This window comes from Orycteropus afer, unplaced genomic scaffold (assembly GCF_000298275.1).
Source record: "Orycteropus afer afer isolate SDZICR_OR568_19922 unplaced genomic scaffold, OryAfe1.0 scaffold00099, whole genome shotgun sequence".
Classification (NCBI taxonomy): domain Eukaryota; kingdom Metazoa; phylum Chordata; class Mammalia; order Tubulidentata; family Orycteropodidae; genus Orycteropus; species Orycteropus afer.
In genome coordinates this window covers 5443706-5457859 of record NW_006921686.1, presented here as the reverse complement: position 1 = coordinate 5457859, position 14154 = coordinate 5443706, and the positions used below count along the sequence as shown (strand labels likewise).

Sequence of the window (14154 nt, the reverse complement as noted above, 5' to 3'; positions counted from 1 at the left end):
ACCTTTCCTTGACTTTTTACAATAATGAACTAATACTATATTTGTCCTTCTGTGATTGACTTATTTCACTCAGCACAATGTCCTCCAAGTTCATCTACATTATGTGGTGTTGCGCAGATTCTACTTTATTCTTTAGTGTTGCATAATATTCCATTGTGTGTATGTACCATAGTTTGCTTATCCATTCTTCTGTTGATAGGCACTTAGGTTGTTTCCATCTTTTTGCTATTGTAAATAGTGCTGTGATGAACATGGGTGTGCATATACCTCCTATTGTCTTGGCTCTTGCTTCTTTTGAATATATACCTAGAAATGGTATTTCTAATTCCAACTTTTTAAGGAATCGCCATACTGCTTTTCACAGTGGTTGTATCATTTGACAATCCCACCCCAGCAGTGTATGAGAATCCCAATCTGTCCACATCCTCACCAGCATATGTTATTTTCTGTCTTGTTGAACTTTGCTATTAGTACTGGGTCCAGATGGTGTCTTGTTGTTGTTTTGATTTGCATCTCCTCAAAAAGAAGGTTGGCCAATCTACTTCCATAGTGATATCACCTCAGAAACCAAGCAGGGGTCACTATGAGTCAGAGCCAACTCGACGGCAGTGTGTTTAATGGCTAATGATTGTGAACATTTCTTCATGTGTTTGTTGGCTGCCTGAATATCCTTTATGGTGAAGTGTCTATTCATGTCCTTTACCTATTTTTTACTTGGATTGTTTCTCTTTTTGATGTTGAGAGTGTTGAAGTTTTCTATAAATTTTAGGGGTAATTCCCTTGTCAGATACGTCGTTGCCGAATATTTTTTCTCAATCTGTAGGTTCTCTTTTTACTATTTTGGAGAAGTCGTTTGAAGCACATAAAATTTTAATTTTTAGAAGGTCCTATTCATCTAATTTATCATCTGCTGTTTGTGTATTTTGGGTTATGCTTGACAATCTATTTATGCCATAAATTGTTGTTGTTGTTGTTATGTGCCGTCGAGTCGGCCCCGACTCATAGCGACCCCTCCTTGGGTTTCCGAGGCAGTATCACTACGGAAGTAGGATTGCCCAACCTTCCTTCCGAGGAGTGGCTGGTGGGTTTGAACCGCCAGCTGTCTGGTTAGCAGGCAAGATGCCGTAAATTAGGGACCCTAAATTTTCCCCTGTTTTTTCCTTGAGGAACTTTAATAGTTTTAGGTTTCACATTTAAGTCTTTGATCCACCTGGAGTTAGTTTTTGTATATAGTGTGAGATACAGATCTTGTTTCATTTTTCTGCAAATGGATGTACAGTTTTGCCAGCACTATTTATTAAAGAGACCATCTCTTCCTCATGTAATGGATTTCAACCCTTTGTCAAAAATCAGTTGACCATAGATTGATGGATTGTTTCTGAGTTCTCAATTTTGTTCCACTTGTCTGTATGTCTGTAGTTGTACCAATATCAGACTGTTTTGACTACTGTGGCTGTATAGTAGGTTTTGAGACCTGGGAATGTAAGACCTCCTACTTTGTTCTTCTTCAATAGTGCTTTGCTTATCTGAGGTCTCCTTCCTTTCCATATAAAATTAGTGATTGTTTTTTCCATATCCTTAAAGAATGTTGATGGGATCTGGATTGGGATTGCATTGAATGTATAGATTGCTTTGGGTAGAATTGACATTTTTACAATGTTCAATCTTCCTATCCATCATGATATGTTCTTCCATTTGTGTAGATCTCTTATGGTTTCTTGAAGTAGTGTTTGTTTTGTAGTTTCTTTCTACAGGTCTTTTGTGTCCCTAGTGAGATTTATTCCTAAGTATTTTTTTTTTTTGTTAGTAGTTATTATAAATGGTATTGATTTCCTTATTTCCTTTTCAGCAATCTTTTTGCTGGTGTAGAGGAATCCAACTGATTTTTGTATGTGGATCTTGTATCCCACCACTGTGTTAAATCTCTCAATTAGTTCCAGTAGTTACTTTGCTGAGTCTCTTGGGTTTTCTATGTGTAGGATCATATTATCAGCAAATAGGGATATTTTGACTCCTTCTTTATCAATTTGGATGCCTTTGATTTCTCTTTCTTGCTTTATTGCCCTGGCTAGGACTTCCAATACAATGTTGAATAGAAGTGGTGATAGAGGGCATCCTTGTCTGGTTCCTGTCTGCAAGGGGAATGGTTTCAGTCTCTCTCCATTGAGAATAATGTTGGCTGTTGGTTTTGCATATATGCCCTTTATTATGTTGAGGAATAAATCATACTCATGAGTAAAGCCCTATGCTGAGTCCTGTGAGTCCTCCAGGTGAATCCTTGAACCTGGAGGTGCTCTTGAGGACCCCAACGCAAGACACAGGAAGGCAGGGCTGTGCCTTTCTTGCTTGTCTCTCTAACCCCTGGTGCTTAACCTTGAATATTTCTTGAATGAATAGTATGTTGGTGTTCATACACTAAGCCTTTCTAGAGCTACCTTGCCTTCTTTCTTAGTAAAAATGTATCCACAGTCTAAAAAAAAATTGAAGCACCTGTGGAAGTACAACTCTTACTTTGTAAACCTTGCCACAGGTGTTCCAGGGACAAGCTGAAGGGGAAATGTAATTCTGAAAGTCCACATATACACTGTCTCCCTCTCAAGAAAGCCTGTCACCATCCAAGCAAACGAAAGTGATGGTGTGTGATCGTGATATAGTTGATAGACATATTTCACAATACATAACGTCCACATCTGCTTCCTGGGGCTACTGGCTTGGAAAAAAAAAATGTATTCTGCTTCATCAGCTAGGATGGAACAGCATGGTATGATGCCATGGTTGGAACCACTGCATTAGAGGTCTTACCTGGCTGGGAAGATGGTTGCACCAACACACATTAATTGCTTTTGGCCAAATGATGCTATAACCAAAACCAAACAAAACCCACACTCACTGCCATTCCGACTCAGAGCGACCCTCTGGGACAGAGTAGAACTGCCCCATAGGGTTTTCAAGGCTGTAAATCTTTAGGAAAGCAGTTGCCTCCTCTTTCTCCTATAGAGCAGCTGGTAGGTTCAAATCACCAATCTTTTGGTCGGTGCCTTAATCACTGCACCAATCAGAGCTCCTTTAGTGCTAACTTCTTACAGAAGTCTGTAAGAAGGGGCCTGTGACAGCAGAAGAGGCCCCAGGTGGTGCGAATGGTCAATGCACTCAGCTGCTAACTAAAAAATTTGGAGGTTTGAATCCACTGGACGTGCCTCAGGAAAAAAGGTTCCCCGAAACACCTGCCATTGAAAACTGTGGAGCACAGTTCTAGACACTGACGTACATGGGGTCGCCATGAAAGGAGTTGACTCAGAGGCAAGAGAGACCAAATGGTGGCAGCAAAGAGCAGGGTTTGTCTAGCTGCTGATGGCGGGGTGAGGGGCTGACTGGGAAGAACTCTGATTGTGGCAGACAGCAGTGATAACACTCACATGGGTAAGTGTGGGCATGGGCCCGCTCAGTTAGGCACTGTTGGAACTGTAAGCTGTCACAGTCTTTTTGGGGGAAAAAGTTGGTAGTCCACAAATTAGAGTCAAATTGTAAAATGTGCAGATTCTGATTAAACCATTTCAGTTCTAGGAATTACTCTCAGAGGTGCTCACACTGAGCAAAGAATGGTCTTGGCTTTACTCTTTGGTTAACCATTGGAGGTCAGTTGGTGGACTCCAAATTGTTGCCACCAAACATGAATAAAACTTGCTGTGATTGTCCACACTGATCAACTTCCTGCTCTCTTGTCTGCTTTCCTTAACAATGCCAAATTCATCTTTCACCAGTACATGTTTGTGTTAATGGTGGTTCACATTTTAGGAGTCACTGACATTCAAGGACGTGGCTGTGGTCTTTACCGAGGAGGAGCTGGAACTGCTGGACTCGGCCCAGAGGAGGCTGTACCGAGACGTGATGCTGGAGAACTTCAGGAACCTGGTCTCTGCGGGTGAGGGGAACCTCTGGGTCAGTGAAACTTAGCTTGTTGGAGTATTCTCGTTCCCTGGAGGGAATATTTTGGTCTTTGTATTCAGGTTAAAACCTTTCTTTGTAGAACGGTTCCAAAGTCATTCTATTTGGCCAGTCCTGAATCTTTTCCTTGTCTGCCTTTGAAAGGCAGACAAAAAATCATGGGATTTTTCATATTATGTTTTGTATCTAGAAAATGAGCCTAAACTTTGCATCTTCTTGCATTTTCAGGACAACAGCCTTTCAAATCTAATACTATATCCCATTTGAACCAAGATAAAGAAACTTGGGCAACACAGAGAGAAATTCCAACAGATACATATCCAGGTGAGAACCGTGGAGATGGGAGCCTGGCTAGGCAGTGAGTAGGCAAGCTGGCCACACAGGTGCCCCACTGCCCAGCCTTGATCTGCCTGTGGTACCGTCAGTGCCATTGTACATGATTGTTCTGCTCAAGCCTACTTCCCAGTCCCTACCTCCTCATGGTTCCCCCATGCTTTTCAGAAAATGACATACCCAGAGTGAGGGAGGGATGTCTGGACTTTCCTTCCTCTGATAGGGACAGCCAGATGATGGGGCAGGGAGATCACCCCAGAATATTGAGAGTCCTCTGGTGAATTTCTCACTTACCACCAGACTTGACTCAAGTGTCAAGAAGCCCCTGGTTATAAAAGGATTCCTGGTAACTCAGCCCTGCAACATGAAAACAGCCAATAAGAATATCACACAACATGGACTGCATGATAAATGTGGCAGTTCAGTAGCTTCCAATGACTAATGTGCATAAGTTGAGTGGCTTTCCATCTCTGCACCTTAACAGTGTCATCTGGATTCCTATGTAGGCTGCTCACAGAGACACAGCCATGGCTTGTGGTTTTTAGAGGTTGGGGAATTTTGTTCCTGCCCCCAAGTTCAGTTTACACATATCCAGAATGAGTTACTCCTAGCAGTGTACTTAGAACACTGAGTATTGGCTCTAAAACTAGAGTCCCTGTGTTCAAATCCCAGTTCCACTACTCCCTCAAACATAACTAAGTTACTTAACCTCTCTGTGCCTCTGTTTCCTCATCTGCAAAATGAAGATGATAATAGTTCCTACCAGAAGGTTATTCTGAGGATTAAATAAATGATTGTGTGTACATCATTAGAGGACATGTATAGCATATGTTCATAGGACATGTTGTTATAGTGTTAGATCTATTTTTTTAAAAAAACAGAAACCTATTGCTGTCCTGTTGATTCTGATTCATGGTGCCATTTTATGTTACAGAGTAGAACTGAGGTTCATGATGTTTTCTTGGCTGTAATTTTAATGGAATCAGATCACCAGCCCTTTCCTCTGTGGTACACTGGGTCGATTCGAACCACCAACCTTTTGATTAAAAGTCAAGGGCAAACCATTTGTGCCACCCAAGGACCTGTTAGGTTTTACTAGGAAAGCTGGGACCTAGAGAAGGAAAGCTTAAATATTTTCCACTAGATAGAGAGGAATAGTTGAATGGTGACTGCACCTTGTCAAAGGCAGAAAACCTGTCAGATCTGGAAAAACAAGACAGTCCTGTTGAGTTCCAGCTCCCACATGTCTCACTCTATATACAATATACGATCCATATGTATAGTGAAATAATAGAGTGACAATAGTGTTACATACTATTAGCAACAGCACTGTAACTAGAGAAGTGAATTTCTCTGTAAAGATGTGGTTGGTATTTCTTTTTCTGTGCAACTCTACAAGGAGACATTGAGTTTCAAAGCTTGTTAATAGAAAGCTCTTCCTTCTGTCAGTTATAAAAATTAAATGACCTGATAGTTGTTGTTGTTAAGTGCCGTCGAGTCAGACCCGACTCATAGCGACCCCTCCTTGGGTTTCCGAGGCAGTATCACTATGGAAGTAGATTGCCCCATCTTCCTTCCAGACCTGATAGGACACCCAAAGCTGAGTTTTGAGCAATACTTGGTCCAAGGCTGAAATCCCTGAGCCAGTCTTTAACTTATTCTCATCTCTGAATTGTCTTTAACCCCACAGGAGACACGAATGAAGAGGATATAGAGTGTATTCAAGAAAATGAATTAAAAGTCCTTTTACACAAAGAGCTGTCCTACTGGAAAGTCTGGGAACAGGTGACTGGTGAATTAACTGGGAGTCAGGACCATCAAGTAAATCTTCAAGGGAGAGATTTCCAGTTTTCGGAATATGCTTCTCACTATCAAGGGTCAAAAGGCAAATCTACTCAGGGTTTTCAAGTTGAGAATCTGGTGGACGGTCTTCAAGGGAAGGGTGTCATCAATGTAGAGAGTCAAGAGTTTCCTACTTGGAAAGCTGTGAGCCCGGTCCCCATTCAGGAGTCTTGGGCCCTTGTGAACGAGCCTTGGAATGTTCAAGGAAGTGGTAAGAAAATCGACACAGAAGCTGCACTGTATAAATGTGACTGGGGTGAGTATGGCTTCAGCTGGATGTCACATCACCATGGTGATCGCAGACTACCTGAGGGAGAGAAACCTTATGAATGTGATGAGTATCGAAGACACTGCATTGACAAGGGAATACTTTATCACCCTAACTCTAGCGGGAATGGCTTTAAAGGTGAGGAAGGTGGGAAAGGCCTCAGGGATGACTCAAAGCCTCCCATTCATCCACAAGTGCACTTGGAAGAGAAACACTATGATTATCAGCAGGATGTGAGACAGAATGCCTTTCCTGTCATACATCAAAGCATCCTCTTAGCAGTAGTATCATCTACAAATATTGGGTGTGGTCAGAACTCCAGGCAAAGTGTTGACCCTCTCATGGTCTACACAGGAGAGAAACCCTATACGTGTGCTGAGTGTGGGAAAGGCTTCTGGCGGATTTCGGACCTTCATAGTCACAAGAGAATCCATACTGGAAAGAGGCCTTATGTATGTGATGTGTGTGGTAAAAGCTTCCTTTTCAGCTCTGACCTCCTCATTCATCAGAGAGTCCACACAGGAGAGAAACCCTATAAATGTGCTGAGTGTGGCAAAGCCTTCAGTTATAGTTCAGTTCTTCTTACTCACCAGAGAATCCACACAGGTGAGAAACCTTATAAATGTGAAGAGTGTGGTAAGGGCTTTAGGTGCACCTCAAATCTTCACAAACATCAGCGAGTCCACACAGGAAAGAAACCCTATACATGTGATGAGTGTGGCAAGGGTTTCAGTTATAGCTCAAATCTTCGCACTCATCAGAGATTACACACAGGAGAGAAACCCTACACGTGTGTCGAGTGTGGAAGGGGCTTCAGATTTGGCTCCGGTCTCCTGAGCCATAAGAGAGTGCACACCAAAGAGAAACCATATACCTGTGATGTATGTGGGAAAAGCTACAGTCAGAGCTCCCATCTTCAAGGCCATCAGAGGGTCCACACTGGAGAGAAGCCCTATAAGTGTGAAGTGTGTGGGAAGAGCTTTAGTCAGAGCTCCTCTCTTCAACTTCATCAGAGAATCCACACGGGAGAGAGACCCTATAAGTGTGAGGAGTGTGGGAAAAGCTACAGTCGAAGGTCCTATCTGCCAATTCATCAGAGAGTGCATTTTAAGTGAGAACCTTTATTAGTAGATATAAGTTGAAGACTCTAGTTAGAACTCAAACCTTTATATTTATTTGAGAGCCAACCCAGGAGAAAGACTTTATGAGTTAATGTGTGAAGGGCTGCTGTCAAGGCTGAATTTTTCAAAGTCATCAGCTAGTCTGTGGAAGAGGGAAGATGTGAAATTTTGATAAATAAGAGTAAGCACTTTAGTCACAAACTTCAGTCTTTAAGTGTGTCACACAGCAGAATAATCCTTAAATGGTATGGTAATGGCTTTGGTAAAAATTGTCACTTGCCTCACTCAGAGCCAGCCTAGGAGAGAGCTTTTACAAAGAAGTAGCATGAATGTATCAAAGGTGCCTATTTTGGACATGGATCCCTAGTAGGGGAAAATACCTATAAATGGGACAAATAAAATAGTTTGTCACCTTACTAAGACCATTATAATGTATGCCTTTTTTAAAAAAATGTTTTCTTGGTCAAAGTTTACATAGCAAATTAGGCTTGCAATTACTACACAAATTGTTCAGAGACACTGGTTACATTTTTCGCATTGTTTTAACATACTCTTTTACTCCCTTTGTAACCTGGTGCCCCTGCCCCCTTACCCTTTCACTTTTGCCTTAGAGTAATTATTGACCATTTGGTCTCATATAGAGATGATTTTTGAAAGGTATTCAGTGCTCATTGGTAATATTTATGAACCAATCTGTCATCTAGCTAACAGGTTCATGTATGCCTTTTTAAAGATAGTGTTTTTAAAACATAAAAGATGACATTAACATGTGTTGCTGCCTGTAACGTAGAAGGCTGGGAGCAGGGAGAGGGAAAGTCCTCCTCTTAGCAGCTCTGGGTAATGGATCTCTGTCACATTCCATCATGCTTGTGGTTGTGTTTTACTTCAGAGGCAAACCTCCCAAAGACAGTTTGTAATAAAACTTCAGGAATATTTTATTTAATCAAGTTTGAAAAACAAAATCTTACTGGACTATTAACTGGGATTGCATTGAATTCATAGGTTAATTTGGAAACAACTTTTTATCTTTGAAATGTTATTTTTCATTTTGAAAACACTCTTTTTTCCACAAAGAACAGAATCATATTTTTATGATCCCCCAGGAATATTTTTTTTAAGATTTTCTTAAGTTCTGTATTTTCTTAAATGTATTCCTAGGAATTATATTACTATCATGAAATACTATTTTTACCCCATTTCACTTCATACCTTTTTTAACATTACAAATACTAGAATAAAAAATTAAGAAAATGCTGTTTTTAATGTGTCAGATCATCAGTGGTACAATAGATTTTGCCAAATCCACCACCAGCAGGGATGTATAGACACATGGACTCTTATGCACTATTGGTTAGAGGAAAATAGGTACAGTTGTTTTGGAAAGAATTTATTAGCATATCAAATTCAAGTTGTATAACCGCTGAAGTGGCAATAAATGTATAGTAATTTATACTTAGGAGGTAGTTGCACATGTGAGAAAATGGATGTATATAGCCAAGTCCTGTAACATTTTTTACAACAGCAAAAAAAGAAAAGTTAATGTGCCAAGTGTTCGTTGGACATACAAGTTTATCACTTAAATAAGTTAAGGTAGTTGTATACAAGGTGAAAGCACCAAAATCGTTCAGGTACAGTTATAACAATGTTGAAGGTTGCCCACAAATGAGTGAAGCAACAAAGTTTGTAGTATGGATCCTTTTTTAAAAATCTGTGTGTGCGTGCGCATGCATGCTTGTACTTATAGGTACAAAGAATGAAAGAAAATATGTATAGAATAGGTCATTATAATTGTTTCTCTCTGGTGGGATTTGGGGAATGTCATATATGTAATCCTCATAACTGGACCAATAGCAACATCATGATAAATGGAGAAAAGATTGAAGTTGTCAAAGATTTCATTTTAGTTGGGTCCACAATCAACATCCATGGAAGCAGCAGTCAAGACATACTGCACTAGGGAAATCTGCTGCAAAAGACCCTTTAAAGTGCTGAAGAGCAAAGGTGTCACTTTGAAGACTAAGGTGCGCCTAACCCAAGCTGTGGTGTTTTCAGTCACCTTGTATGCATGTGAAAGCTGGACAACGAATAAGAAAGACTGAAGAAAAATTGATGTTTTTGAATTGTGGTGGTGGCAAAGAATACTGAAAATACTAAGGACTGCCAGAAGAATGGTCAGATCTGCCCTGGAAGAAGTGCAGCTGGAGTGTCCCTTAGAAGCGAGAATAGCCAGACTTCGTCTCATGTACCTTGGTCATGTTGTTAGAAGGGTCCAGTTCCTGGAGAAGGATACCATGTGTGGTAAAGTAGAGGGTCAGGGAAAAGGGGGAAGACCCTCAGTGAGATGGCGTAACCCAGTGGCTGCAGTGATAGGCCTAAGCATAGCAAGGATTGTGAGGCTGGTGCAGGACCAGGTAGTGTCTCATTGTGTTTTACATAGGGTCGCTGTGGGTTGGAACCGACTTGGTGGTACTTACCAATAATACATGCAATATATTCATTATACTTTTACTTATTAAAGAATATAATCTTACAATAAATAAAGCTACTTTAAAAAAAATTAGTCTGGTGGAACAATCTATTATGGCCAAGGATCAATGTTTTAACTGCTACAATTTTCTTTTCTACTCTTCACTTGGTACCCAGTATCAAATTGCAGGTACACAGTGCACTGTGAAGTTTGTCATTTAGACGCCTGAGGCTGTATCATTTTTGATGGTTCGTAGGAGATGATGGGATCTGGATAACTAAGGAGCTCTCTGCATTCTGGCCTCTCCGAGCAGTGAGCCCACACACCTGGCTTCACGCAAAGCAGCGCACCATGATGCACTCCCTGCAGTCTGACTTCCATCTGGGGACTCAGGAGACTTGGGGACTGCCCTGGGCAGAGCCCCTCTTTGTTATATGGTGCTCCCAGGCAGAGAGAACCTAAGTTATAGCTGTTATGGGGGTCGTGGGGGGTCATCCTTTATATCTAAATAGTTAACAGTCATTTCATTGCAGTTAAAGCAGTGAGTTAAAAATGGAGGTTTCAGGGCGAGTTTTTTTTTCTTTTTTTTTTTTTAATATTTTACAGACTGATAGCAAAATCACCTACCTCAAGTGTTGGGGTAGGATTTTAAGGCCAACAGAACAGATGTAGAAACTCTCTCTGCCCTGGACACCTTCAAAATACATAGTTGAAAAGTTAAGGTCATTCAGTGGATTCCAAAATATGGACAGTCATCTCTGAAAACTATATGGTCACTATCTACCAGGATTGTGGAAGTAGTAGGGGCTGCAGTCATCTGGATGCTTGACTGGTGATAGAGGGTCTGTTTCCGAGATGGCTCATTCACACAGCCTTGAGCAGGAGGCCTCATTCCCTGTTGGCTCTTGGCACAGGCCTCAGTTCTTCACTATATGGCCCTCTCCACTGACTGCCACCATGACAGCTGTACTGCCCCACAGTGAGTGATCAGAAAGAACAGGGAGCACAGTGCCTTTTCTAGCCTAGTCTCCAAAGTTGCCGTCACTTCTGTTTTATGCTATTTGCTAGGAATCACTAAGTCTATTGGTAGTTGCCACCAAATCATCTCCGACTCACACAACTCCATGTATAACGACAAAATGTTGTCAGTCCTGGACCACCTCTGTGATCATTGGTATGTCTGAGTCCATTGTTTTGGTCATTGTATCAGTCCGTCTCCTTGAGGGTTTCCCTCACCCCCTTCCAGGTGACCAAACATGATATACTCTCCAGCATTCAGTCCCTCATGACACATCTAAACCTAGGGAGGGAAATTAGCCTCCATCTGATGAAAAAAGTAGTATCAAAGAATTTGGAAATTTCTTAAAATCATCACACCTGCTTCCAAATGGAAGAATAGTACAGATGGAATGGTAGAGCCAACACTCTAACTTGGTGGACTTGTGCTAATCATTCCCCTTTGCCAATTTGTGGTCTCCTAGATTTACCCTGGGAGCTCTGGTGGCATAGTGCCTAAGGCATTTGACCACTAACCAGAAGGCTGGAGTTTCAAACCCACCAGCCACTCTTCGGAAGGAAGGTTGGGCAATCTACTTCTGTAGTGATACTGCCTTGGAACCCCAAGGAGGGGTCGCTGTGAGTCAGGTCCAGCTCAACGGCAGTGGTTAGGTTTACCCTCGCAAGCAGCCACAAGGCCTTCAAGTAGCAGCAAGGGATACAAGAAAGTTAAGGGCAGAGAGGTATAACTGCTGTGCAGTGTGTTGGAGGTGAAAGGATACAGTCATTTCCAGAAGTGGCTGTGAGATAAAACAAGGTTTCATTCTTTGAATGTTATATGGCAGAAAAATTAATACCAGTTTAAGGGGACTTAGAGAGTTGTAAAATCAGATCATCTGTGGGGCACAGTCAGAAAGCCAGTGATTGAGAGTGCACGAAGATGTTGAGCAAGTTGGTTCTAACTGAAGTAGGTCCATAGGAGAGTGGGTCTGGTATAGATTATCAGGTTCCTCATGATACTATGGTTGTAGCCTACCAACAGGATGAAGAGGTGGCCATTTTATAAGGTGGGGTCAGAGACATAACAGAGGACACCTATAAGCTTTTGTGAACCCAGAGAAGCTGCAGCTGTTCCTCAGGATAACCCTCAGCATGAATACAAGTGACAAGTATGATAACCCCCCCAAAAAAATCTGTCATCGAGTTGATACCAATTCATAGCAACCCCTTTGCACTTCTGAGGCGGTAACTCTATGGAAATAGATTGCCCAGTCTTCCTTCCGCAGACACTTCTGGTTAGCAGTCAAGTGTCTTAGCCACTATGCCACCAGAGCCCCTTGACAAGTATGATACAAAAAGAAAATGAAGAATGCCAACTTGGTGAGGTAATCTACTGTAACCATTAGGATGAGTTGCTATGAAGGTTGGCATCTGACCCACGGATTTGGGACTTGCCAGCCTCTGCAACTGTGTGAGCCATTTCCTTCGGATCAATCTCTCTATATATCCCCCCTTTCTGTGTGTGTATGTGTGTGTGTGTCTAAGTATCACTGGTTTTGCTTCTCTACAGAACTCAGCCTAAGACAGCCTCCCTCAACCATATATTTAATGCTGCTTTAGAGCTGGTATTAGCATATCTCCACCTTATAGTTTGTCTCCTTGATAATTAACCTACACTTTGCCCACCCCTTGTAAAAGGATGGCTCAAATCAATTTTTCTGCCTTGCTTTCTTCCTATGTTTTAATAAAACAAGGCCTATTATTGACATTTTATCTGCTCCCTTGAATGGAGGGGAAAAAAAAAAAGTCGCTGTCAACTTCTACATGGCCACTCATGTAGAAAGAAACCAATGTTGCCTGGCCCTGCATCATCTTCACCGTCTTTAACATGCTCAAGTCCACTGTAGTGACCACTGTGTGTGAGTGCTTTCCAATCTAGGGCACTCACCTTCCACCTGGGGTTAGGTCCTTTTATTAATGGACTCTCTGCTGTTGTTAGGTGCGATTGAGTTGGCTCCAACTCATAGTGACCTTGTGTACAACAGAAGAAACACTGCCTGGTCTTTCACCAACCTATCATTGTTATGCTTGTGCCCATTGTTGCAGCCACTGTGTTAATCCATCCTGTTGAGGGTCTTCCTCTTTTATGCTGACCCTCTACCAAGCATAATAACCTTGTCTCCAGAGATTAGTGCCTCTTGATAACATGATCAACATATGAGAGATGAAGTTTGGCCTTTCGTGCTTCTAAGGAGTTCTGGTTGTACCTCTTCCAAGACAAATTTGCTCATTCTTCAGGCAGTCCATGATATATTCAATACTCTCCACCAACATCACAATACAAATGCATCAATTTTCTGTAGTCTTTCTTATTCATTGTCCAGCTTTCACACACATATAAAGCAAGTGAAAACATCATGGCTTGAGCCAGGCACATTTTAGTCTTCAAAGTGACATCTTTGCTCTTTAATACCTTAAACAATTTGTTGTTGTTGTAGTTGTTTTTCAGAATTACCCAATCCAATATGTCATTTGATTTCCTGACTACTGCTTCCATGGGCGTTGATTGTGGATTCAAGTAAAATGAAATGGATGACAACATCAATCTTTTCTCCATTCATCATGATGTTGCTTATTGGTCCAGTTGTGAGGATTCTTGTTTTCTTTATGTTGAGGTGTAGTCCATACTGAAGGTTGTAGTCCTTGATCTTCATCAGTAAGAGCTTCAAGTTTTCTTCACTTTCAGCAAGCAATGTTGCATATCACAGGTTGTTAATGAATCTGTATTCTTCTCATATTATTTGCTCAGCGTACAGATTGAATAAGTATGATGAAAGAATACAACCCTGATGCACACCTTTCCTGATGTTAAACCACACAGTGTCCCCTTGTTCTGTTCAAACAACTGTCTTTTGGTATATGTTCAGGTTCCTCATGAACCAATTAAGTGTTCTGGAATTCCCATTCTTCAGAATGTCAGCCATAATCTGTTCTGATCCACACAGACTAATGCCTTTGCATTGTCAATAAAATACAGGTAAACAGCTTTCTGGTATTCTGTGCTTTCAGCCAAGATCCACCTCACATCAGCATTGATACACCTTGTTCCACATCCTATTCTGAATCCAGCTTGAATTTCTGGCAGTCCCCTGTCTATGTACTGATGCCACCATTTTCAACAA

General features: G+C 41.5%; 1 protein-coding gene across 1 annotated transcript in view; it reads left to right on the top strand.

The window, feature by feature from the left end:
- LOC103198884 (zinc finger protein 229-like) overlaps positions 1 to 7503 on the top strand; it is an 8487-nt gene extending 984 nt beyond the window's left edge. Inside the window, exons 3-4 of the mRNA XM_007943091.1 lie at positions 3796 to 3922; positions 5969 to 7503. Coding sequence (XP_007941282.1) covers positions 3796 to 3922; positions 5969 to 7503 — 1662 coding nt within the window. The remainder of the gene's footprint in view (positions 1 to 3795; positions 3923 to 5968) is intronic.
- The last annotated feature ends 6651 nt before the right edge of the window (positions 7504 to 14154 follow it).